The sequence below is a fragment of the Miniopterus schreibersii genome (genome assembly GCF_964146895.1).
Source record: "Miniopterus schreibersii genome assembly, chromosome: 4".
NCBI lineage: Eukaryota > Metazoa > Chordata > Mammalia > Chiroptera > Miniopteridae > Miniopterus > Miniopterus schreibersii.
In genome coordinates, this window is record NC_138105.1 from 86,967,562 (window position 1) to 86,995,307 (window position 27,746).

Genomic DNA, 27,746 nt, shown 5'->3' on the forward strand with positions numbered 1-27,746 from the left:
CTATATGGTACCTAAGTTATATCTCAATAAAGCTGTTGGAAAAAAAAGGCAGGAGAGCTTGAGTTTAAAGAATCTGCCCAAACTCCACAACAGCTCTGGCCAGGTTTCAGGTTCGATCCTCAGTCAGGGCACATATGGGAGGAACCGATCAACGTTTCTCTCTCACATTTATTTTCTCTGTTTCTCTCCCTTCCTCTCTCTCTAAAATCAATAAAGAACATATCCTCAAGAGAGGATTAAAATTTTTTTTAATGATCCAATAAATTTACCTGGAAATGTATCTACAATATACTCTTACTTGCCACCGTACGTAAACTTGATCTTAGTTAAAAGGCTGAGAATTGATCTGTATACGAAATAATACAGCTTTTGGGGAGGAATCTATGGAGTGGGAGGTATAATCTGGCAACATTAAAACATTTTGAATATATATGTTATTTGACCTTGCAACTCTACATCTAGGTATCACTCCTACAGAAATACTTGCAAGTGTGCTTAGAGATTATGTATAACCTACTGGTGCAGCATTTTTTGTAACAGCAAGAAGTTGGAAGACTAACTGTCCATGAAAGAGAAATTAATAAATTTTGGCCCATCCATTCAATGGGATCCTATGTTGCCATTAAAAAGAATAAAATATGTCTATGAATGTGCAACATAAAAAGATATTAAAGACAAATAATGAAAAATCAAGTTATAGAACAGTATATAAAGTATAACCTAATTTTTTAACTCAATTATTTGTGTAATTCTTTTCTAGAATTTTATTATCAAAGTTTTCAAATTTTCCAGAAGTTCTCATGTAAATATTTTTTTAAAAAAAATATCTTTATTGATTTCAGAGAGAGGAAGGGAAAGGGAGAGAGAGAGAGAGAGAGAAACTTCAATGATGAGAGAGTCATTGACCGGCTGCCTCCTGCACACTCCTGCCTGGGGATCGAGCCCACAACCTGGGCATGCGCCCTGACCGGGAATCGAACCGCGATCTCCTGGATCCTAGGTCGATGCTCAACTGCTGAGCTACAACCAGCCAGGCTCTCATGTAAATTTTTAATGATTTAGGATTGCCCATGCTATATTTCCTAGTGGGAAAATTAAAAAAGGTTATAAAACTGAGGATACCATATGACCCTATTTGGGTAAATAAATGTAGGGTTAAAAAACCCTTATGTAAAATAGTATGTTCATGGAAGGGCTGCGCTCACTCACTGGGTGCCAGCTATCGCTACCTTAAGGGACACAGCCTGACAGTAAAGCAATCGTCAGACTCAAGACGCAACTTCAGACTTCCTCCAAGTGCACAGCTTCCCTGCGCTCTACACGGGTCCATCCAAGGCCAACAGGGCAGCTGACAGCTTCCTCCCATTCATTTCACCCCATGCTCCTGCTGAAGGGCCGCCAGGAGAAATAAGCTTGAGACAAAAGAAAACTGTGGACATCCTTCCTGGCTACACAGGCAGCCCTGGCTGTGGGTCCCTGGAAGGAGAGAGAGCCGGAACCGGTGAACAAATCCTGACCTCCTTATCGGACAGTTCAGGGACTTGCCAAGGGAGGGACCGGGCACTGATTCCGCAGGCGCAGAAAGGAGATACAGTTTGGCCGACCGGAGACTCCTGCAATGCTGTATTCCTGAGATACAGTGAGGTCAAACTGGGCATTGGCTGGAGAGCAGAAGTGAGCTTCCTCCCGGGAGCACTGGGTTTTAAGGTCAAGTTTTCTTAATTAGATTTGGAAACCAACTCAGGGGAATTCCCTCTTCATTCTTAAATGTTTTTCCAACCCCACAAAATACAAATATTAGAGACTATTTATTGGGCTCTCACTGTGCACCAGGCATAGCATAAGGCCTTTAAAGAGCACTGCCTTGTCAAATTCACACAACATCCAACGAAGTGGCCACTATGATTAGCCCATCATGGTGATGAGGAAACAGACATGCAAAGGTGAAGTGACTTGCCAAAGCGTATACTGCCAGTGGGCACAAGGAGCCAGGCTCTGGGGCCAGCCTGCCTGGATTACACCACTCCAGGACACTAAAATCCAAACTCTAACCAGGACCTAGGGAAGGAAGAAGGAAAGAAAAGAGGAAGGGCAGCATAGCGGAGAAGTAATGCTAGTGCTAATGGAAGAAGAGCTTACTGAGCAAGGACAGGGCATCCGAGAGCCAATATACGGCCGTGGCTAAGAGTCTGGCTCTGCGCTCCCCACCCAGGTGACCTTGAGCAAGACACGGGGCTCCATGCATCAGGGTCCCCAGCTGCCAAATAGGGCTAATACAGGTACCTACACTTCATAGAGCTGTTGTGACGATTCAATGAGATGAACAACATCGAGACTGCAGAACAGAGCCCGCCATAGAAGCCTCTCCTACACTGTAGCTGTTACCATGATTGTCAGCACTGTTACCAGAATTCGAAGGCAGACTGAGCATGAGTACATGAGCCGGAACTTAGGAAACGCTGATAAATGATAACCACAAGTGCTATTTGCCAATATGTTTTTCTCCTGTCACTTTCATATTTGAAGACAGTCACAGGGGCCACATGCAATGCTTTACATCACCAAGACACTTCAGAAAACATATGTTCCTGATTTTGCATTAACGAATATTAGCACGTATTGAAAACCTGCTTGTTATGTGCCAAGCATTGTACTATGCATATGTCATAATACACAATCTCTAAATCTCACACACCCATGTACTCACTTCCTTTGGTTGCTGTGTAACAAATTACCACTCTTGGTGGTTTAAAAGAACAGAAAGCTATTCTCTCTGTTCTGGAGACCGGAAGAATGAAATCGGTGTTACTGAGCTGAAATCTCCCCGGGCGTGATTGCATTCCTTGCCTCTTCCAGCTTCTGGTGGCTCCCTGCATTCCTTGGCTTGTGGCTTTATCACTCCAATCTGTGCCTCCGAGGTCAACATTACCTTCTCCTCCTCAACTATGAACCAATCCCCTCTGCCTCCCTCTTACAAACGCAACTGCATGGAGAAGCCACCCAGACAACCCAGGACAAGCTCCCCTTCTCAAGGTTCTTAATGTAGTCACACTGACAAAGACTCTTTTTTGCCATATAAGGTAGCCTAGCTTCACACTCCAGGGTTAGAATGTGCCTATCTTCAGACAGTGGGTGGGTGGGTGGGTGGGGGGCATTTTTCAGCCTACCCCACCCTGCAATTAAGGTATTAATGTCTATTTTCTATTTACGAAGAGGCAAGTAGACCTGAGTCTGACACTTGGTAAATTACTTGAATTCCTCACACTTAAGTTTCCTCATTTATAAAATGTGAGTAACAATAATATCTCCTTCAAAAGGCTGCCATCAAGATTAAATAAGACAGTGTATGAAGTGCCTTTGCACAGTGACTGGCTCTCAGTAAATGCTCACTAAGGAGTCTTATCGTGACCACCGGTGAAGATGTAACACTCAGAGGGCAAGTGACTTGCTGAAGGACACCTAAGCAGGAAGTGCCAGTGTCCGGAATTCAATCTGGGTCTCTCTGGCACCAAAGCCCAAGCCTGTTTTGCTCTATGGATTATGGCGCTTGGGGTTTATGTGCTCACAGCCTTCAGAATCAGCATAGCTAAGTTACTTCAGTTCTGGAAACATTACGGACGTATGCCTCCTTGATCCTAGTTTCCAGCAGCGGTGTAGCCGCACCCCTGTCGATCACCACTCCTAATTACTGAGACTGGGTTTATGCAATGGACCCTGAGACAGTGATATCATGTCTCCAATGATTCAGAAACAATGGGGACCCTGCTCATGCAGGGGTGGGGTTGAGAATTTGGCTGGTACAACGATCACATTAGATCGGCTGGCAATCCATTTGGTTCTGGACAACATGAGCACACTGGAAATGAAAACAACCTCGTCTACAAAGCTACCATTGGAAATGGCATCTCAAACAGGACCAGAAGGTCTCTCACGGGCAAGGTGTCAACCAAGCACAGAACTTGGAATTTGAATTCACTGCCTCTAGGTCAATGCAGCACAGTTAGCTCAGTTGCTGATACTTAAAAAAAAAAAAAAAGTTTGAAAAAATTTTCCAACACTCACACTCACAGGCAGCTCTCATCAAATTCTGGTGTCCCCACCCATCCACCCAACTGTTTCCTCAGCACCGGTCTCCTTGGGCTAGATAATCTCAGCTGCAGGGAATGGGGAGCCCAGCTGTGTGCTGAGTTTGGAAAAACATTTTGAATACTTGAGATCTGCCAAGTACTTGGTTAAAGAATGATATCCTCTAATTTCTTAAGCCATGTGTATTTTAAGTGAAATGTAATCCATATGTGTGCGACTCATTGAAATGCAGCTCAGTGAAGCATGGTTTCCCAAAAGCATCGGGATATTGTCTTAAACCTTTCTTAAGCTTCTCTTTGATCCAGGACACTGAATTTTGCCAACAACAAATGAAGCTCCTGACAAGAGACACAAAGAAAATTGTCTTTTTTCCTAGTCCTAGATAAGATGTTAATGTTAAAGCATACTCCTGATGCAAGAGGAGGCTGGGAGGGTGGGGGTGGGGGTGGGGGGGGGTGGGGGAGAGCTCCGAAGCCTGGGCGGTATGCAAGGTTTTGCTAGGGATCAGCTCCGTATTTCTACCAGGCCTCCTTGGAAGAGAAGTGCAGCAGTAAGAGGTGATAACTAATCCATCCTGTCTAGCGCTGAGAAACTCCTTCCCTGCCTGCTAGTTCTGGGAAAAGGGAGAATATTAATGAGCTAAATCACAAATGACTTAATTTTCCAGGTTGTAGCCTGATTGCCAAGCCAACAAAAGCCTTCCCTACGGAATCTCCGAGGGACTCAGAGATACGAAGAGAGATTAAAGTCAGAAGTCATGGCGACGACTAAAAGCAGCAAACCTCCAAACGCCCCAGTTCTGCTTTGACAATCACTGTTCCTCATGAGGCCTGGAGGTAGCTATACACACAGAAGAAAATAAATATCCGTTCTTATTAGCTAGACTTGTGCAAACAGGATCTGTCTTTAGCCAGGGCTAAAGCACATGGGGTGAGACTGAAGAAATCTTATCACCACTGGGACTCAAGGAAGGGCAGTAGAGTGAAGAGAAGGGAGTTCCAGAAAGTGCTTGAGACGAGCCAAGAGAAGTATATGGCCTAAGGTCCTCTGGGCACAGTGCCCACTAGCTGAGCTGTTCATTTGCTTTCGAAGGTGACCTTGTAATGTAGTGATCCTGCCCTCTAGTAATGCAGCCCAGCGAGCATCCCGCAAGCTGGTTCAACAGTTCAGAGTGGCCTTCTCTTGGGAAAAGGTGATGAAAAGCCAAGGGAAGAGAGACAAGGCCCGTACTCCCTGGAGGTGTGCATCTCCCCAGATGCCTACAGCTCAGGAAGGTTCCATTTCATTTCAGCAAACAAGTTTTTTTTGTCTAATATGGTCCCTAGGTTGATGAGGCAGTTCCTCAGAACATGGGGAAAACTACAGGGAGAAAAAATATTATGGACGTATGCCTCAAAATTGTGGCTTGTGGAAACAGCACTATAATTTCTTCTCTGTAATTTCCCGTCTCGTGTTTATGTTGCCTAAATGGTGGGTCCTGAACTAGCAGTTCATCCTCAACTTCGAGGTCCATGGTTCGGGAGGCTATTTGCCTTTATCCCTCTGTCCTCTATATCCAGGGATGTCTCCACAGCTGGAGAGAAAATTCTATGCTTCTTGCCCATTTTTCCACTTGTACAGTATCCTTTAAATAGGTGGAATAGGAGAAGCTCTTAGAGCCCAACTGCGACAAAGTCCCCATTTAACAGACAAGAAAGTTGAGACCCAGGAAGGCCAAATGGCGTCTTGATCAATTCCACATGTCTGTCTTGGAGCTCAGTGCTCTCTCCGCCGTATCACACGGCCACAATCACAAGTAAGGTTCTCCTAAAAGATATGCACCAACACTTGCAAATTATGTGTATATGTGTGAATAAATATAAAACAATGTGATATGGTTTCTATTAGAGCAGTGTATCTTCACGACATATGGTTGAGTCTAAAAAAACAAGTGTGGAATAATATGTACAGTATAATCTTATTTCTGCTCCGCTTTTCCCAACAAAAATAGCAGCCTGTGTGTGTGCTTCCGTGTGACTGTATGTATGAGTACCTATGTGCATGTTCTCACACGCATAGCAAAGGTCCAGGGTATGCCCACCAAACTGTTCAGTGGATTCTTCAGTGAGGGGGGAGACTCTCATTCTTTTACTTACTATACTCTGCTATTGCTACATGTTTTACAACGGGCATGTTGCAATGAAAAAAGACACGAGTGAGTATAAATATAGTAGCTGCCATTTACTGAGTATGGAGTACACGCCAGGCACTATGCTGGTCCCCTTATACACACCATCTCATTTCTTCCCCATCGCTCTAGAGGGTGCGACTATCATTACACCCCAGGTAGGGAAACTGAGGCTTCAAGAGGACGTCCAGCTAGTAAGTGGGAGAGCTGGGATCTGAACCCAGGACTATCTGACATGAACGCTATATGCAGACTCAAGTGCACTCAGTAAAGAAAAGGGTGAGTGTCTCCCATGGGAATGTCATCCATTTATTCTGAGTTGCTTCTCAGCAGAAAAAGGCTGCCGGCTGCCATGCAATTGAACTAAGGCACCTTGGGGTATCTGCCGCCCGAGCTCAGGGCCCCTCTCTGGTGGCCCATCCCCCATGCTCCTCCATCCTCACCATTCCTGGCAATCTCTCCCTGTGTGAATTCCATTAAAGGCCTGCTCACTGCTATTTTGGGTCCTGCATTAGCACGTGGGCTTTGATTTGACGGGAGAAGTCCAGACACCTCAAGATGATGAAAATTAGAAATGTCCTTTCTCCCCTCAAAGTTCTAGAAGCTCTTGCCCACAGCTCCTGGAAGGCCTGAGTATCCAATGTATGGAGAAACGTACAAAAGGGAGGGAGAGTAGAAACCTTCATCATCTATTATGGCCTTTGAACTTGGCTGTTCCTTCTCATTGGAATGGCCATCTCCTAGCCAATCTCATGGCTCATTTCCTATCTCCTCCAGGTCTTGACTCAAATACCAATTCACCACCAAGCCCTTCTCTGACCACCACTCTGAAACAGCACTTCCCTCCCCATCCCTGTTTTTCCGAGCCCTATGTTCCTTTGTTTCCATAGCACTTGTCCCCGGACACACTGCACATTCACTTGTTCATTTGTTTACTGTTCACGCCAGTAGAATATAAGCTCCATAAGGGGCCAAACTGTTCTGTTCACAGCTATATCCCCACTGGTACCAACACTGGTGCCTGGAATGCTACAGATGCATAGGAGTTAAAAAAATTAATGAATCCATGAAGGAACTTAAAAAACAGAGTCTGAGGAGTCGCTTAGCAGAGGGTGCAGTTTTCCCTCCAATATCATAGGATTATAAAAACTTTAGCAGAGAGATTTGAAAACTCAGAAAAGCATCATCCCCACCCCCAAGCTGTTTTGCATCCGGCCCCACACGCACCATGAATGAGAAGGCTTTGGGAAATAAACACACTAGGAAGTCGTGTGCAGTTGGAGTTCTGCTTGCTAACACATGTTCAAAAACAAAAAGCCCAGTTTAGACGAAAATAGCAGGAAGCTGTCCCCCAGGGACACCTGATGAGGTCATGGTGCTTGACGCTGCTGTTTCCATTTTTGTCAGGACTCCTGCCTCCTGCCAACTCAAGGAGGCCAGGAATCACGTCCAGTCCCCCGAAGCTCACTGGGAAGCCAGAGAGCTGCTCAGAGCAGCACACAATAGAACCACTTCCATGGGCTCTCCTTGACTTCAGATCCAAGCCAAGAACACAAATGATCCTAGTCTCACCTCTCTCACTTACCTGCTGTGTAGCCTTAGACAAGTGACTCTCTCTCTCTGAGCTGAAGTTTCTACATCCACACATAAGACAGTTGCACTTAGTATTTCTTAAAGTGTCTTCCCACTATAACTTCCTATGACCTCTTGCAAAGGTTCCAAAACAGGAGGGAAAGGTGAGTGCTGGGATCCCCACATGGCCAGTCCAACTCCTAAGGATTTGCTCATGACAGCAACCCTACCACCTGGACTACCCAGAGGAAGCTGAAGGGTTAAATACTCCACTTGGGGGGCAGATTAAGCTGAGGGGCAACAGGGAACATTTAGACTAGAGCTAGAGAGCTGGGGCCATGAGAAAGTAAAGCTGACCCCTCAGAGAGACTATCAAGAACATTCCCTCTAATGACCTTTTCCTGCAGGACAAGAGGAAGACTATGCAAGGAGAAATCCCAAGCATGTAGAGCCCGCACCCTCTGGGCACACAGCCAGCCAGGTCTGCTCCAGGGAAATGGGACAAAAAGAACACATTCTTGGGCTGGTTTGACTCTCGAAAGAAAAGTAGCAAAAACAATTGAGGTGCCCATCTTTCTGCAGACGGAGGAAAGACATGGACAAAACCCCATTACTGCATATGCTGAAGTCACACTTCTACCACACTTCTGACTCCACTCACCCTCCTTCCGCAAGGGTCCAAAAGCCCAAATTTGGAATAATTTATGTTCTCGCTTTCCACCCGAGCTCAGCAGCCATTCCCATCCTTCTGGATATGGGAAGGTCCCCTTCCATCCCTTTCTTGGCAGTAACGTGTTTGATTACTCATCAGCTTCCAGGGAGGCTGCCAAGAGGAGACGGGCAGTTCTCCGAGCCATGCAGCCTTATCTGCAAGGTCCGTGTTGCAGCATCAAAGTGGGACCGTTGGGGGGGAAATACCAAAGGCCTCCAGGGTCTCCCAGCCACGGAAGGAGAGCTCTCCAGGGGCCAAGCAGGTTGGGAATGCCCCAAGAACAGGCAGCAGACACGGCTGTGCATTCGCTATCTATTCACCTGCTCGAAGACACGAATCAAGATATAACTGTGCTTCGTGGCAAATCAGTGTGGAAATGTTTCTGACTCGGGCTGCCACCCAAGATGAATGAGGTTAGAAAGATGGAGGAACCAGCCAGGAGACTGCTGACCGTGCCCTATTGGCAGAATCTCAGATTCAGCAGACCCAGAGCAGATGAAGCAGTCAGGGCTGGAGGCGCAAATCCCAGAACGCTCCGCCTTGCCTCTCCCCTCTCTGCCGTTTTCCTTTAATCTCCTTCGTTTCCTGCCATGCCCTGTGCTGCAGCTAGTAAGACAGCCGCTGGAGTGCTCCAGGCCGTCCCTCCCTCGTCTCTCTCTCTCTCTCTCTCTCTCTCTCTCTCTCTCTCTCTCTCTCTCACACACACACACACACACACACACACACACACAGTGAACTCTAAGAAGCCCCGGAAATACAGCCTGTTTAAACAGTCCAGTAATTTCACAGCAAGTCAAGGGATTGTGGAAACGCTGTCTGCAAAGGGCTCTGCACAAAGAAACCAAGGACTGGATCGCTTGGGTCACTTCGCTGCTTCCTTCCAAAGCAGCGGCACCTGTGTCCGGCACGGACGGGGAAGTGAATTGTTTCATTTTAAACAAAGGAGGAGTCCACTCACTCATTCTTCTCCAGGTCCAGGATCAGCTCTCGCCCTTCAGCCAGTACCCTGAGCTCAGCTTTGAGTGGATGCTAAAAGCAACAACAAAAGAATGTCAGTTCCTAAAAGCAGGGTGGAGGCTCCCAGGAACTGGCACGGGATCTAGCCTGGAGCTCTGACACTGATCCACAGGAAGTGAGCGCCGAAGGGTCAACTGCATTCCCGGCCCAGACATAAAATAGCGTCAATCCCAGGAGGACCAGTTCCCCTCCCCCATCTGCCTTCCCCTAAAAGACAAAGGGAAGAAAAGTCCAAGCTGAAATGTGGCATAAGTGCTTGCATGCAGGCCCGGTAAAGGCAAATGCTGGAAAACACGATCTTTAACAGTAAATTTTGTGTGGAGTCGCATCTGGATTCAGGTGCTGACTCTCTGGCGCTGCGGTGACCTGAACTTGGGCATGTTACTGGACCTCCCTACAGCTCAGTTTCCTCATTTATAAAACAGAGGTAATAACAGGCAAACTGATGGGGCTCCCGTAAGGATTGACACAGTGAATGTAAAGAATTTATCTGCATATAGAAAGCCCCCGATATATGTGGCTATTATCTAAAATACCTGAGAAAGCCCCTTCATAGTGGGTTCTCATTTTATATTATTTTGTTTTGGCTCTCAGTTTAAATATCCCCAATCATCTCCGAGGAGAAAACTAGGAGCACTTCAAACTAAGGTTTTATAAATCCAAAAGAAGATACACTGTACATACAAGAGGAAATTTACTGATGCCCAAAGTTGCTATACACTCAGCATAGATCATTTAAGGCATCATACAAATGACCAATAAGCAAGAAAAACATGAACATGCTCAACATCACTAGTAACTGCCCCCTTCCATTTTCTTTAAAAGATACCTTTTAAAAAAATCAAAGTGACATAGATTTTTTTAAAACCATGAATGACAGTGCAGTGAATGGGCACTCTCATACCCTACCAGTGCAAATTTAAATTGATACCACCAACTCACTGGAAAATAATTTGATAGTATGGACTAAGAGCTTCTAAGTGCTTAGACCCTCTGGCCCAGTAATAGAAGGCTATGTCTGAAAGGAACAAATGCAAAAATCAGCAAAGGGTGATTATACAGGATGTTCATTACTTACAATCCTGAATAAAGAAACGTAACCTAAATGTCCAAAACAGGAGAATGGTTAAATAAACGATGATCCATTCATATGACAAAACACTAGACAGTCATTAAAAACAATGACTTTAAATAATTTTTAAATTATCAAGAAGGTATACATGATAATTATTAAGCACAAAGACTCAAAATATAACACTATATGTTTGTTTGTTTTTAATGTATCTTTACTGATTTCAGAGAGAGAAAGGGAGAGGGAGAGAGAGATAGGAAACATCAATGATGACAGCATCATTGATCCCCTGCCTCCTGCAAGCCCCGTACTGGGGATCGAGCCCACAATCTGGGCATGCGCCCTGACCGGGAATCAAACCGAGATCTCCTGGATCTCGGGTTGATGCTCAACCGCTGAGCCACACCCAGCCGGGCTATATATTTTTTTAAATACACTTTTGTAAAATGAAAAAGTAGAGAGAGAAAAACCTAAACCAATAAGTTACCCTAGTTACCTCCAGGCAGTTGAATCATTGTTTAATTTTCTTTTCTTTTATGCAACCTTTCATGTTTTTACAATTGCTTAAGAAATGGGCTTATCTCTTTTTACCTTATTATTGTGGGAAATTTCAAAGAAATTAAATACCAATATCAAAATAAACTTCCGTGCTTCAACAATTCAACATAGGCTGGTTAAACTATTTTTGAAGGAAAAAAGTATTTATTTAAAAGGAGTATTTATATATTTAAACCTGTTTAAAACAGCATCAATTCTCTGGAGTATTTTAAATATATGCTCTCTAACTTGATACCAAGGAACTGATAAACTTTAGAAGTCTCTTTCAATCTGCAAAAGCTCTTGCAAGAATGGAGTATCTGTCCCTTTAAAGGTGGAGCTGAAAACCTAGTTTTTGTGTGTCCGCCTGCTTCGATACCCACCTCTGGTTGGGAGCCTGCCTCTTCCAAGCACATTTCCTGCTCTTATTTGCCTCAAATCCCCCTTCCCATTAGAGTTCTGGGCAACCCTGAACACTTTCAAGGCTCTGATGAGACCTGAACTTTCTGATGCAGGATGCTTGAGCAATCCCGTCCTTTGCTCTTTTTTTTGTTTTTTTCTTATTTGTCCTATTGACTTACGAACATTTCCAAATCATGGGGAAGAAGCTGGGTGGATGTTTGCCCAATAACTTTCAAGAAGGGACTCACTTCTCTGTTTCTGATACCCTGAGTCAGCTGCCAACACCTATTTTGGTTGCTGATCCTTTGTCACTTTACTCTGGGGAGTTCTGGACCAAGGCCCTGTGCAATCACATTAGGCTTCAGGGACACAGTCCCAAGTGGTCATCTGAGGAAAAGCACACGGCGACAGAGCTGCAGCTATTCTCTCATCCAAGAGATAGGTGGCCATGTGACAGTCCATACAAAAAGGAAAGGTGACACAAATAAAAGCACTGTCACCTCTCCCCCAAAGAGACACAAGTTGCAACATGAGAAGAAATATTTATTTTTAAGTGGGTCGTCCAAACATATTTCTTCCTGGTCTGGAAGATGCTCAGCTACTGATATTTTTAAGATATGATGTTCCTTGTTTCCAGGGCACATTTCAAGCAAAACAATGAAACAGCATTGCAGGAATCTATGCAGCTTCTGTGTCCAGCTTTACCCAGCTTTTCTCTTGCAACTCTACTCTGTGCTTGGAATGGGTGACATCACCTCTCCTAGGGAGCTGACCCACTATCATACTGACCCCAGAGAAGGGTTAAAATTCCTTTCACTTTAGGGCTGGATTTAACAGATCTTCAACTCCACAGGGTACTGGGAATCTGTCCTATGCATTGCATTCCCGTTAAGATCTAGTATGATATTTACTATACAGTGAGTGCTCAACTGATGTTTGATGAATAAATTATGTAAATGAGAATAAGAGACCTGAGTAAGACACCACTCCTCCACCCCCCTACCCCAGCATTCCCTTCATTTGTTCATTCAACAAATACCTACAATGCCAGGCACAGTGCTGACTATTCGTACAAAATGCAATGACCCAGATTCTGGCAGACAATGGCTGGGAACAAAGGCAGGATCTGGCGATCCACTTTGTTTCTCAAACCTTTCCTGAGGATGCCAGACATCCCACGTCTGGAAGGAACAGAGAGGCCTCTACAAAGAGTATGAGAGACAGTCCTCGGCAGTAATGGATTGGTTGGACTATCTAAGATCTAAATTTTTAAAAACAACCTGCTCAAGGATGGCCATCCATTCATTTCTCTAGACTTTTCCTGAAGCTATTTTCAGCCTTTCTTACTTTTGATTAAATGAATTCCATGCATTTATTGTCTTTAGAGTAAAATGTTACTTGCTTTCATTTGTCCTAAAGTTTTCTCTGTAAGTTCTCTTAGTTAATCCAAATTGGGGTATTTTGGGACATGCCTGTATTACTCTAATCATAACTTCAAGGATTCTGGGCACTTTTCCTCTCTGTTTATCTTTCTAGACTCAAAAGCCATAAAGTCTGAAGTCTTACCTAACATAGCTCTGTCCTCTCTCTCCTACTATAATCTTGCTCTTCTGTTGCCCAAAAAATCATGACCCTTTGAACCCAAAGGGATCTTATGCACTACCCCTCTCCCCAGCCCTCTTCTTTCTTATTTTCTCTCAGCCTTATTTTATAAATGAGGAAACTGAAGTTCAGAAATTGGAAGGTCAACAATCATGTCTTCCTTCCCAGCTCTCCCATGTAAAAACCAGAGCCACAGAGAATATTCTAGCTGCACAGGTCCGCTGCAGGAACAGGATAGCATTTTCTGACTTATTCCTGAGATCCTCAAGAAAGCCTGTGCGTTTGCTGGTGTCATGGCCCAAGATGCCTATTGGATTTTAAGATACATATTGCCCAGTACTAGGTCGCTACTTGGCCTCTAATTAAAAAAACAGTTTAGATTAATATTTTCTCTCCATGTACAGTATCTCATTAATAAATTGTGTATTATGCAGAGCAAAAATAGCAATGAAGATATTGAATCAATTCCAATCAAGAGTCAGTGATTTTTGTGACACATATTTGCACTTAGCTTGTGTCAGCATGAACATGGATTTTCATTCCCTCAACTAATAGCATTTGAAAAGTGTTCTAGAAGTTTGTCGCACGATGAAGGAAAGTCCCATCTGGGATTCCAAAAATGGCAAGTAGACAGGATAGAGTAGGTCAGAAACAGAACTAACGGTGATGACAGGGCCTCCAGGAAAGTCAAGTAGGTGGCCCCAACCCCTCAGAATGAAGTTGTCAACTCTTGCCTCTGAAAAGGAGAGCTTCTGGTCTTACCTTTTCTCCTGTAGGGCCTTCTGCAGCCTTCCACTGAGGTATTATTAGTTCGTGTGGTAGCTGGGGGCTGCCTTCCCCACTTCCTCCTGCCAACACAGGATGCACAACCATTGGAATCCCAGACCTCTGCACCCTAGCTGAGCCAGGCATGCACTGCCAACTGGGAAGAACCCTATGTTGGGTCATTAGAAGACCTGCTGGATTCCAAGCTCTTAGCACTTAACTATGGGTTAGGCACTCTGCGAGGTGTTGGCAATACAGTGCAAGACAGGGGTAGCAAGGTGTCTGTTCTCCTCACAGAGTTTATCTTCTAGAGGTGCAAGATGGACAACACAAATATTCTCAAATAGTACAACAGGGTCATGGAATAAAGAGGCACTGAAGAAGGGGTCCCTGTTTTAGACAGGATGGCTAGCAATGGTGGCATTTAACTGAGACCCTAGGGATGAGAAAAAGGCAATTGTGCAAAGATCTGGAAGAAGAGGGCCCCAAGTAGAGGAACTAGCAGGTGCAATGGCCCTGTGTGAGCAGAAGTAGACTTGGCCTGTGCAAGGAAGCAGCAGAAGGTAAAGGTAGCTAGAGTCCAGTAAATGAGGGGAGAAGTTGGTAGGACACATGGTCAGCAAGACAGCCATGGGTCTGACATCACAGAGGCCATGGAAAGTGTCTGGATTTTATTATAAATAGACCTGGAAAGCACTGGAGGGTTTAAACACAGAGCAATATGATCCGTATTCAGCTTTAGAGAGATTGGTAGGGGTGGGGGGAGGAAGGGAGAGCAGAAGCAGAAGGCAAGGCTGGAGACTTGCAGGAGCCCTGGTGAGAGAAGACGGTGCCCCAGACAAGAATGATTTCAGTGGAGAGGAATGAAGTGAATGGATTCTGGGCATATTCTGGAGGTCAAGGCCATGGGTAGTTATTTTAATTGTGCTTCAGTGTTCTCATCTGTAAGATGAAAATAATGATACCTGCCTGCCCATCTCACAGAATTACTGGGGAGAGTCACTGTGACATTGCTCCTCAGCCCACAAAGCAGCATAGTATGAACCTGAGCTTCCTAACAGGAAGTGTGCATTTGGATGTCACTCCCTACTTTCCAAGTCAATCTCACCATCCAGCTCTTCTGCATCTTCATGACAGCCCCGGGAGGTAGGCTGCAGGATTCCTATTTTTTAGAAAGGAGTGAACTGAAACTTGTGGGAAACGAGACTTGTTCTAGGCAGTGGTAACCTCAAACACTGGTTGCACGCAATCTTAATAAAGGGTTATTTCCCCAAACCTAGGCAAATTAATCTGCCTAAGAATAGGCCAAATCATAGGACTCCTGGGGATGAGTTGAGGACTCCAAAATCTATTCTGTCTAAACCAACCACATAATCACATATAGAGTGGCAGGATTATGAGTGATTAACTTTCCTTTCAGATTACTGGTTTAATGTATTCTCAATCAAAATATATCCTAAAAATAATCTCATTAGACTTGTATCAGTTTTATCATACTGCTAAAAATCAGAAGCAATGCATTCATTTATCCATTACATGTTTTCTGAATACTTAACTATGTGCCAAGCACTATGTTAGAGGCTTGATATACATAGGGGGAACCAGAGAGGCACAGTACAGTCCCTGCTCTAGGGGCTCTGATTAAGTCTAGATTCTTTGCACACAAAAAAGGAATTATATGATATTTAATGGAATATTTAAAAAATGAAATGACCTTTACCATGCAAAAAATACTGAAAGCAATCTAAAGGCTCAATAATGGAGGACCACAGTACATCTTTTCAAAAAAGTATTCAAAACTTCGAGAAAGCAGGATGTCCTTTCAATGTCACATTGCAGCATTGTTTAACAGGCCCTTCCATGTGTCACTGAATTATCTAGGGGAATGTACCTTTGTCTGACTTTTTTTATTTACCATTAATTAAAAGACTATACCCTGCTATGTGTTAACTGTGGATTTCTCACCCGTAGAGATGCAAATGACTTCAGCATAGCAGAAAGATAACGAAGAATTCTGGTGGTCTGGCCCCATGGGGCACTGACCGCTTTTGCATCTGTCCCAGCACAAGATTTCAACACTCTTCCTCCAGCACCTGCGCCACCCCTGTTCCTCTAATGCTCTGAACCAGCTTTGCCATTCCATCCACTGCCTCATTCACGAACCCAACGATTCTTTGCCACCTAGTCATCCTACCTTTGTATGAGAGTCATGTTTTTAACTTTTCGGAGATTATACTCCTGCGATTTCTTGATGGAATTTATAATCATTAAAATCATGTTCTGGAGAATTTAACGGTGTGGGAAATGCTCAGTCTGTGAAGTAGAAAATGCCAGGCACAAAACTGTGCATACGGTATGGTTCCAATTTTATCCGTATATATTTATAGGAACACACACACAAAGACCGGAGAAGAGAGGAGAGCCTTAGGAAAGCAGCGGAGAGAGAAGCCAAAAGCAGGGAGGGGAGAAGGGAAAAAAAAAAGAGAAGAAAGAGAGAGAGGGAGGGAAGGAAGCCAGGGAGGAAACGGCTGCTTTCTGCTAGCTCAGGACCTCCGCCACCTCCCAGGCCGTGCAACGTGGGAACAAAGCCGGGGCACCCCCAGGTCCCGGTCCCCCCGGTCCACCCGCCTCCATCCCCAGCCCAGCCCGCCCTCGGCCGGCCGGCCACTTACTTCGGGTGCAGGCCGTCAGGGTCAGGGCGAGCGCCAGCAGGCAGAGCCGGGCGACGCCCGCACGCCCGGGCATGGTGGCAGCGGCGCCCCGCGCGCTCACAGGCTGGCGGCCCTGCCAGCGCCCCGACCCGGCCGCGCGTCCGGAGCCCACTGGCCGCCGGGCGCCTCCCAGCCCCGCTCTTAGCCATCGGCGGGGACGCTCCTCCCTCCGCCCCGCAGGGCTCCGCCACCGGGGAGGAGGGGACACGCTCGCGCCCCCCCCCCCAGAGGCTGGGAGGGGCGGCCGGGGAGGAGCCTGCGCGCCCCCTGGGGAGCCCGGCGCGCTCAGGTGACGGCGAGCGGGGAAGGGGTCCGCCCGCGGAGGGCCCAGGACTCCACCGACCGAGGTAGGCGCGGCCCGAGCGTCCCGGGCTCGGCCTTGCGGGAGTTAACCTGGCCCCCCGCTGGACGGCGCCCGCTGCCCCGTTCCGCGCTGCCAGGCGCCTTGGGTGACACTCGCGGCCACTCACCCCGCAGGCTGCGAAAGAGTTAAGGGAACCACCGGGCACAAAGAGCTAGGCAAGAGCTAGGCGCTATCTGGGGTTGTTTTTTTAGCAGGACCCAAATCCAGGAGCCTTTCCCTCCCTCCGACCGGGAGGAGGGCGTGGAGAAGAGGGGATCCCCAGAGGAGAAGGCATCCGAGCTGGGGCGCGGCGGGGGGTTGGAGCCCCAGGCAGGGGAGCTGCCTCGGGAACCGGCCAGGCGGAAAGGCCCGGGGCGCGTCACGGGAGAACTGGAAGTTGGGATGGCTCGGATGAAAGTCTTAAGAGGGCTTAGTTTCTGCTGGAATAGGAAATAACTGTAACTGAGGCCGGCATAGCCCTTACTAAGTGATGCACGCTGTCCTCAGCACTTTACATCCATTCACTTAATTAATCTAGGAAAAGAATTACCTTGTATTGTCTTTTAATGTGTGCCAGGAACTCTGCATATATCATCTCTTTTAATTAGCCCAATGATCTCCTAGAACAGGTACTAATAGTATCCTGCTTTACAGATGAGAAAAACAGACCTGAGAGGCTAATTTGCCCAAGTCAATCACCTCTTTAAAGGTTGTCTTCTCCAAATAGTCATACTGGGATAGGAATTTGGGGGGACATGGTTCATCATATTCCTCACCCCAGGCCTTCACCACACTATGGTCTATATCCATTGGTTATACATATATGTATATAAATTCTTTGGTTGGTCCACTGAATCCTAAAGCGCTAGAACAGTCCTCTGGCTGGATGCTCTGCCTTCCAGGTTCACTGGGGCAGTAGTGTCATCCCCATGGCTCTAGGCAGTAGCCTTGTCCCCTCAGCTTTGCAGCAGCCCCACCCCTATGGCTTTTCGCTGTAGCCCTGTCCCTGGAGGCACTAGGCCAGGGAAGCCTGGCCCCCAGAAACCAGGAGGGGGACCCACCCTCTGAAACCAAGAAAGAAAGAGCCCTGCCCTCTAGGCCAGTATGCTCTAGGCCTGTAGTGGGACTGGCAGCCCTGCTGACCTCTGAATCACCTTCGGGGTCATTCTTCCGGCTCCTTGAAGGATAATGCACGCCCAGTTGCTCTATTGTTCTGGCCTAGAGAACCGCAGATGTCCAAAAGCCTTTCTTTACTTCATCCTGACTCTGTTCCCTTTGGTCCAAACTGGCAGTGTCTCTGCTGGTATAACTGCATTTCTATTTCTGGTTTCTATTAAAATGGCTGATTAACTGCATGGGTCATCGTATAGCAACAACCTTGGCGTGCTATAAGCCCTATCTCCAAATACGGTCGTTTCAACATATACATGGGGGTAGGGGACATAATTCAGCCCATAACAGGGGCTTTACCCCTAGAGTCATAAGACTAGAATTCTAGTCCCAGCTCTCTCCAACCAGCTCTGTGACTTTGGATAAGTCACTTCTTTCTGGGCCTGAGTGTCTTACCAATGACCTGGGAATGGGAATGGCTACCCCAATCCGTTTCACCCAGGAGCTGTGAGGAGCTGTTGAGATAATAGTGGTGAAAGTACTATACCAGGTAAAAAATGCTGACGTGCCAAGTCTAACTGATTCTATGGACCGTCTACTTGCAAAAGGCATACAAACTCCATACTTGAAATTTGCTTCCATTCACTGGCACTCAGCTGATCAATATTTAATCTGCATGTACCCCTGAACATTGGGGAGTAGCTCACAAGAGAAAAGGTCCAGTGGTTATTGAACTTTGACCAAGGAGAGAGAAAGTTTCTACTCTGTTTCTTATCCAGCCCCCTCACACTTATACACAGGAACAAACATATACATAACTTTTGACCCCCTGGAAGCCTTCCCATTTATTTGCAAAGAATGTATTTGTTGTTTATAAAAAATACTACATCTCTATATAACCTTTAGAATCTTCATGACATTTAACCTACTAACTACATTTCTGGGAAACTATCCTAAAAAAAATAATCTGCAATGCACACGAAGATTTATGGACTAGCATGTTCATAGTGGTGTTATTTATAATAGCAAAAATACTGGAAACAACCTAAATACCGAATTGTGAGGGAACAGTTAATAAATTACGGAATATCCATATGATGGATTACTATGCAGCCATTTAAAATAACATTTACAAAGAGTTTATGCTCTGATGTTAAATGAAAAAAAAGCAGGGTCCAAAATTACATTTAGGTATGACCTCAGCTATGTAAATAAAAGACACTTTTTAAAAGACTAGAAGGAAATGTGCCAAAATGTTTGCAGCGGTTACCTCTGGGTGGTGACACTATGGATAAATGGAAGTTTTTGGTTTGGTTTGTTTTTGTTTTGTTTTTTTCCCCTTTTATTTTCTACAATGCTTAGTTAGACATGACTTTAGCAATGGCGGTGGGTGGGTAAATGTCAAACACAGGAAAAGAACTCAGGAGGAATAATGGTTTATCCCGGTGGCTTAGAAAGTTGTGCATACTTGACCTCTCTCCTCTCATGTTAGGGAAACTGAGGCAGGGTTAGAGCAACCAGTTCCAAACTTCAGGAGTCCAGGTGACCCAGGTCACTGTTCCCCTTCTACAGTACACTGTCGTGGTTAGGAGATGGCCATCCTAACAGGGTTTAAATTATTAATAGCATGAAGGTTGAGGCATTAGGAAAGACTCCATTCTTGTTCTAACTAGCCAGTCCTGCGTCAGTGCCTGGATAAACATCTGACTTCCAGGTAGCCCTCTAATTACCCCCTGAAGGAGTTACACATCTAGGCCATCCGATTACCATCTGAAAGACTCAAGGGATACATCGCTTTGACATCCAGTATCCGGACACCGAGACTGACCGGAGCTCCTGACTCCCATCACGCTGACTGTCTGACATTTAACTGATAACCTTGCTAGAACCATCCTAGAGCCAAGCGTTCAGGACTGACAATTCCGGAGAACATACTTTTTACTATAACAACTTTTAACTTTTCTTTCTTCTTTGGAACACTTCTGGGCTTTTGCCCAGCTGTTTTCCCAGTTTGCAAATCCAAGACCCTTGAATAAATCCTTATCATTTATCTCTAGCAAAGCCCCCAGACTTTTTGAGTTCATTCAACATAGCTCATAGAGTTTCTGTGAGGCTTAAATGGGTGCTTAGTACCTCTCACATAGCAAGCAGTCAGATGCTAGCTTTTATTATCTTCGTTCTACTGCTAATAAGTATGGGGATGGGGAGCATATTTATAATGCTTAGTTTGTGTTTTTAGTTGTGTAATGTGAGAAGAGTCTAATTATATACTGATTCTTTCATTATTATCAAAGATAATGATCATGTTATCCTGTAATTGTCTTTTTCTTACCCCATCCCCACTACATTGCTAGCCCTTTGTGAATAGGAGCTGGACCTTGTCTCACACTCTCAGCATTTGGAACGTACAATAAATGTTTAATTAAATAAATTGTTAATTAAATTATGAATAATAGTTATTTCATTTTGGCTCTGCGCAAACTACCAGGATGCTCATGGGAGAATTGTCTTCATTGGCCCATACTATAAGAATAATGTTGGCCCTGTGATAACTATTGCTATCATTTTCCTAGCAACTAGCACTTTTTAAAGTTCAGTTTATTCAAGTATAATTTATATACATTAACATTCTCCTCTTTTTCTTGTTTTAGTATACACGGCTATGAGTTTTGGCAAATGCATATGATCAAATAACCACTTCCACAATCAAGATCACCCCAAAAACTTCCCTCCTGTCTCCTATCACTTGCAAACCCTGACAATCACTGATCTGCTTTATGTGCTTACAGTGTTGCCTTTTACAGAATGTCATATATATATGGAACCATAAAAAACGTAGCCCTTTGAATCTGGCATCTTTCATTCAGCATAATGCACTGAAGAGTCACCCATGTTGCCCCATGTATCAGTAGTTCCTTTTTATTGTTCAGTAGTATTCTATTGTGTGGATGTACCATACCATAGTCAGTTTATCCTTTCACCAGTTGAAGAACATGGGGTGTTTCCAGTTTTTGACAATTATAAATAAAAGTCACTATAAATACTCAAGTTTTATGTGAATATACATTTTCATTTATCTAGGGTAAAAATATTCAGAATGGAGTTGCTACATCTATGGTTAAATATATGTTTAACTTTGTAATAAACTGTAAATAGTACTTTCCAAAGTGGCTGTATGATTTTGCATTCCCACCAGGACTATATGAGAGTACCAGTTGTTCTGCATCCTTGTCAGGACTTGGTATTGTCAGTTCTTTTGATTTTAGCCATTCTAATAGATTTGTAGTTTCCCAGCAACTCCCTTGCTCTTCAAATACTCCATGAAGGAGCCAGGTTAGGATTACTGAATCCATCTTGATGGAAGGAATTAAAGTCTAAAGAGGTCTTTTACTCAAGTCTCTTAATTATGTTCAAGATTTTAGTCTTTAGTTGTTTTTCCCCAAAAGAAAAATCCAGAGAAAAAGCAAATCCCCCCAACCCCTGGGCAACCCATAAATCTCTTGGAATTACTCATCCAATAGCATTTATTGAGCATTTATTATGTGATTTTGAAGAATCTACAAATACAGAGATTCCTAAGACAATTAGTGTAGGGGGAGGTGGGAGAAAAGAGAGACAAGGGTAGGAACTGACAAGACAATTAAATGGTCACTTTCAGAGGGTGATCAAATTTCTTGACGTGTGATTTTTCTTTTTAGCCTGTTTAATGTGAAATATTACATTAATTGGTTTTTGAATGTTGAGCCAGTCTTGCATACTGGGACAAATCCCACTTGGTCATGGTATGTAATTCTTTTTATACATTGTTGGATTAGATTTGCTAATAGTTTGTTGAGAAATTTTGCATCTATATTCATAGAGATTTTGGTCTCTAGTTTTCTTTTCTCATTTTGGTAATGTCTTTGCCAGGTTTTGGTATTAGGGCAATGCTGGCCTTATATAATGAGTTAGGAAGTATTCTTTCTACTTCTATCCTCCAGAACAGACCGTAGAGAATTTGTATAATTTCTTCCCAAAATGTTTCGTAGAATTCACCAGTGAACCCATCTGGGCCTGGTGCTTTCTGTTTTGGAAGGTTATTAATTATTGATTCAATTTCTTAAATGGTTATAGGCCTATTCAGTTTGTCTATTTCTTCTTATGTCACTTTGGCAAATTGGGTCTTTCAAGGAATCGGTCTGTTTCATCTAGGTTATCAAATTTGTGGGCATAGAGTTGTTCATAGTACTCCTTTAGTATCCTTTTAATGTCCATGGGACCTGTAGTGATATTCTTTCATTTATAGTATTAGTAATTTGTTACTAATTAGTTAGCCTAGCTAAAGGCTTATTCATTTTATTGATCTTTTCAGAGAACCAGCTTCTGGCTTAATTGATTTTCTTTAATTTCTTGCTTAAAATTGTATTGATTTCTGCTCTAATTTTTATTATTTATTTTCTCCTGCTTACTTTGGATTTAATTTGCTCTTCTTTTTCTAGTTTCCTAAGGTGGAAGCTTAGATGATTGATTTTAGATCTTTCTTCTTTTCTAACAGTATATGAATTCAATGTTATAAATTTCCCTTCAAGCACTGCTTTCACTGTATCTTACATATTTGATACATATTTGATAAGTTGTGTTTTCATTTTCATTTATTTCAAAATATTTTTTCTCGAGATTTCTTCTTTGTCTAGTGTGTTATTTAGAAGTGTATTGTTTAATCTCCATGTATTTTGAAAATTTTTAGTTATCTTTTTGTTATTGATTTCCAGTTTAATTCCACTGTGGTCTGAGAGCCAACATTGTATGATTTATGGTCTTTAAAATTTGTTAAGGAGTATTTTATGGCTTTGAATGTTGTCTATAGTAGTGACTGTTCCATGTAATTTTGAGGGGAATGTGTATTCTTCTGCTGTTGATGAAATTGCTATAGATGTCAATTATATCCAGTTGATTGATAGTGTTGTTGAGTTCAACTATGTCTTTCCTGATTTTCTGCCTGCTGGATCTGTACATTTGTGATAGGGGGTTGAAGTCTCCAACTATGATAGTGAATGCATCTTTTTCTCTGCAGTTCTAAGTTTGTGCCTTACATAGTTTGATGCTTTATTGTTAGATGCAGACACACTAAGGATTGTTAGGTCGTTTTGGAATATCGACCCCTGTATCATTCATTATGTAATGCCCTTCTTTATCCCTGATGGCTTTTCTTGGTTTGATGTCTGCTCTGTCCAAAATTAATACAGCTGCTCCTGCTTTCTTTTGAATAGTGTCAGCATGGTATAGTTTTCTCCATTATTTACTTTTAATCTACATATGTCTTTATATTTAAAGTGGATTTCTTGAGCACAAAATGTTATTGGGTCTTTTTTTTAATCCACTCTGATAATCTCTTTTTTAATTGGTACATTTAGACGATTGACATTCAAAGTGATTATTGATATAGTTGAATTAATATCTATCATATTTGCTAGTTATTTTTATTTGTCACCCTTGTTCTTTGTTCCTATTTTTGTCTTCTACTCTTTTTCTGCCTTTTGTGGTTTTGTTTGAACAACTTATATATTTCCATTTTCTCTCTTAGCATCTCAGTTGCACTTTTTAAGAAACTTTACTAGTTGCTCTAGAGATTGCAATATATATTTATAGCTAATCCAAATCCACTTTTTAAAAAAAATTTTTTTAAATATATCTTTATTGATTTCAGAGAGAGGAAAGGAGAGGAGGGAGAGAGAGAGAAACATCAATGATGAGTCGTTGATAGATCCCGCAACCGGAGCATGTGCCCTGACCAGGAATCGAACCCCAATCGCCTGGATCCCAGGTCAACGCTCAACCTCTGAGCCATGCCCGGCCGGGCCCAAGTCCACTTTTAAATACCACTTCATGGGTAGTATGAGTACTTTATAATAACAAAATAATCCTAATTCCTCCCTCCTGTCCCTTGTATTATTGTTTCCATTCATTTCACTTGTATATAAGCATATATATACATACATATATGTATACATGTGCACATATGTGTATGTATATGCTTTTATATATGCAAATACTTTGTTCTCAGGTGATACTGATGCTGTTGATAAGTGAACACATTTGGAGAGCCACTGCTCTTGGATGCCACTGAAAGGAACTGCAGCCATCCTTTGCCTCATTTTCAAACTTTGGATAATTTTTCTCAACAGTTACCAACATTTTAAAAATGAAGAAATCTATTATTTTTAAAGAAATCCTTATCCTGGCTTCTCTTGAAAAATTATAAGGTCAGGCAATAGTAAGCCTACATTTTCCCATGGTGACCATTGGCTAGAGATGACTATCAGCTGCCCCTTTTAGGAACATTTGTTCTCTATTTTGTCACAGTCACCGATCACCTGCAGTCCACACCACCCATTTATTTTCTAGGCATTAGATTTTGCTGTCCCTGCAAAAGATGTGGGGACATAATGCGGAGTTTTGAGGAGGGGCCTGAGCATAGCTGGTTATCCCATCTGATTCCTTCAGGCACCAGGGCCGGCTTCACAAAAGTGCAACCCAGGTGGTAGCACAAGATCTCCCTCTTAGAAAGGCCCCAGACTCAGCTTAATGCTCTGCTCTTGCTGTCTTGACATTCTCAATAATTTTGAACTAGAGGACCACATCCTCATTTTGTATGAGACCCACATACCACATGGCTCATCTTGCAGCCACCCCACACTTACTGGTCACCTTCTCATTGCCAGATTGCTAAGGAGGGGAAAGACAATTCCAGGGTCAGAGATCTGAAGGGCCCTTCAGAAACCATCTTGTTCGATAGACAAGGTAATTATTTCGTTTTACAGCTAGAGCTACCAAGTTCCAGGAAGAGAGAATTGACTTCCTCAAGGTCACGGACAAATCCTGAAAAAGGAGCCAAATTGGAGGGCTAACGTGACGAGTCTGCCAGGCAGTGAATACTAATGCTCTCAGTGAGTTTATGTCTCACGTCATACCACAGCCCACCAATGAGAAAATTCCTGATTGTCCCTTAGCTCCGTCAGCTATGGTTGATCTGATGGAAGCAGAAGGGCGTGAATGATACGGAAGGGGGGCGGTGATCTTTAAACAGGTCTAGAAAACTGTGTAAAAGATCCAGTTTAGGATAAGGATTGTGAGGGAAGAAAACGTCAGATAGGAACTCTACCCCTGTGTTTGTTACAAAAAGCAGGCCTCCATTTAAACCCCAAATAAGTTGCAAAAGGCAAAGGCATTCAGGAAATGACAATATACTGCCTGATTAAAAATGGCAATCAAGGTTCAAGGAAGCACTTAATTTCAGCTGGCCCCACTTAGCTGGAAAATAGCTCGGTTACTTGTAGGTCTCAGCTGCTGCTTTTAGGTTAATGGCTACATACACCCAGTGAGAGAGCTGAGTTCCTGCAGCTGGGTGAGTGGTAAGTTGCACTAGAAGCTAGACAAACAAGGCAACTCCAGGTGGCCTTGCGCCAGTTCACAACTGCGACTGTGGTTTGTGTGGGGTGGAGCTTCCTCTCCCACCCGTCCACCCCCTCAGACAGTCAAGGAGCCACGGCCTGGGCACAGAACTCCATCCCATGCCTGCTGTGCTTGGCTCGGGGATGGCCATGCGGCCAGAAGATGAACATCCTCCCCAAGACTCTGACAGCCCTATCAAAAAGTTGCTTCCTTTCCTCCTGCGACGGTGAACAGTGTAAATTTGGGGGGGTGGTTTGTCCTTTGGTACCACTGCACGAAAGAACTTGTCTGAAAATGAAGTCCGATAGTGGTAAGAGATAGAAAGAGGGACAGGGGTCCAATAATATTGTTTGAACCTGGCCATCTAGCCATGTCTGATGTGAACCAACCCCTTGAACTTCTCAAAAATATGAGCCCTCAGTTTTATTATTATTATTATTATTTTATTTTTGCTTAAGCTTGTCTGGGTTAGGAGTCTATCCCTTGTTGCTGAAAATTTCTCACTAATATAAAGAACCTCTCCACCCTGGGCACTGTGCTAGGTACTGGGATTACAATAGTGGACAAGACATAAGTCACTCCCATCTTTGTGGCAAGTAATATCCTCCAGTGGAAGGATGGCAATAGGCAGGTAACTAACTTCACAAATAAATAAAATGTAATAATTACACATTCCATTTGTGAACAAAAGGAGCTAAGAAAGAAAATAAGAAAGGAGGACTACTTTAGACAGTATGGTGGCGAAAGGCTCTCAGTTGAGTGTCTTTTAAGCTGAGAGTCAGAGGTATAAAGAACAGGGAAGAGAGTTGCAGGCAGAGCACACAGGAACTGCTTTTAGGCTCGAAAGGGCCTGATTCATTCAAGGAACTGAAAGAGGGCCTTCACTTATTCATCCATTCATCTATGCACCAAAAGTCTATTAGGCAGTGGCGTGGTGCTAGGCTCAGGGAGACAAAGATAAATAAAAGCAGTCCTGACAAGTTGGCAAGATGTACTGAAAACCATAAAATGTTCACAGCATTTGATTCAGCAATTCCACTTCTAGGAATGCAGTGAAAAGAAAAACAAACAAAGAGGGATGTCTACAAAGATATAGCTGCAAGGGTGTTCACTGCGGCATTATTTATATCTCCAACTTTGTATTGAAATGCAACACGCATATACGTATTGAGCGCACATATCATAAGTATACAGCTCAACCATTTTCACAACCTGCGCACACCCATATGATTGAGACCCAGATCAAGAAAGAGAACATGACCAGCAAGCCACAAGCTCCCTTTTCCCTCTTCTGGTCACAAATCCTCCTCCCACCAAGGGTAACTTAACTGTTAGCCTAGCTTCTAATAGTATCAATTAATTTTGCCTCTTTTTGAACTTTGTATAAATGAAATCACAGGTTATATGGTTTACGAGGGTGGGGGCTGAGGACTTGGGGATGTCCTGGCTTCTTTTGTTTAATGTTATGTTTGTGAGAGTTCACTATATTGTTTATGTAGTTATAGATTGCTTATTCCGTAGAGTATTTTATTAGTGGCATGTACCACAAGCTATTTATTCTGCAAATTATAGACATCTGGGTAGTTTCCAGATTGAGACTATTATAAATAGTGCTGTTGTAAGCATTCTTTTGGTTAGCATATATCTGCATTTCTTTGGGGTGTACACCTAGGGGTGACCTTGCTGGGCCATAGAATGCTGGGACATAGTATACGATCCACTTTAGCAGATATGGCTAAACAGTTTAACACAATGACTCCAAATTACACCCCCACCAGCTTTCTAGGAGGATTCTGGTTTCTTCACATGCTTGGTAACACTTGGTATTTTCCAATTTTTTAAACTTTAGACATCCAGTGGGTGTGGTGATATCAAATTGTATTTTAATTTTCATTTCCTTAATGATTAAATGAGGTTGAAAACTTCTTCATATGATTATTGGGGATTGGATCCCCTCTTTCTGAAGAGTCTGTTCAAGTCTGTTTCCCATTTTTTTACTGATTGGTCTATTTTGTTCTTACTGGTTTGTAGGAGTTCTTTAAGCATCCTGGCTACATGCCCTTGGTCAGATACTTATATGCAAATCTCTTCTTCCACTTTATGAGGTGCCCTTTCACTTACCTTGATGAGAAGAAATTCTTAACATTAATATAGTGAAATTTATCAATTTTTTTATGGTTAGTACTTTTTGAGTCCCTCTGCAAGAAATTGTGTCCTAC

The 27,746-nt window shown here is 43.5% G+C and overlaps 1 protein-coding gene across 2 annotated transcripts in view; it reads right to left on the reverse strand.

The window, feature by feature from the left end:
• ADAM19 (ADAM metallopeptidase domain 19) overlaps window positions 1–16,814 on the reverse strand; it is a 74,952-nt gene extending 58,138 nt beyond the window's left edge. For both annotated transcript variants that reach the window (XR_013998752.1, XM_081136243.1), the window contains exons 1-3: window positions 16,605–16,814; window positions 13,930–14,015; window positions 9,496–9,566 (exon numbers count right to left, since the gene is read on the reverse strand). Coding sequence is in view for 1 of the 2 variants with exons in the window: in XM_081136243.1 (XP_080992369.1) it covers window positions 9,496–9,566; window positions 13,930–14,015; window positions 16,605–16,677 (230 nt within the window). In the remaining variant the exon portion in view is untranslated. The remainder of the gene's footprint in view (window positions 1–9,495; window positions 9,567–13,929; window positions 14,016–16,604) is intronic.
• Window positions 16,815–27,746: the final 10,932 nt, after the last annotated feature.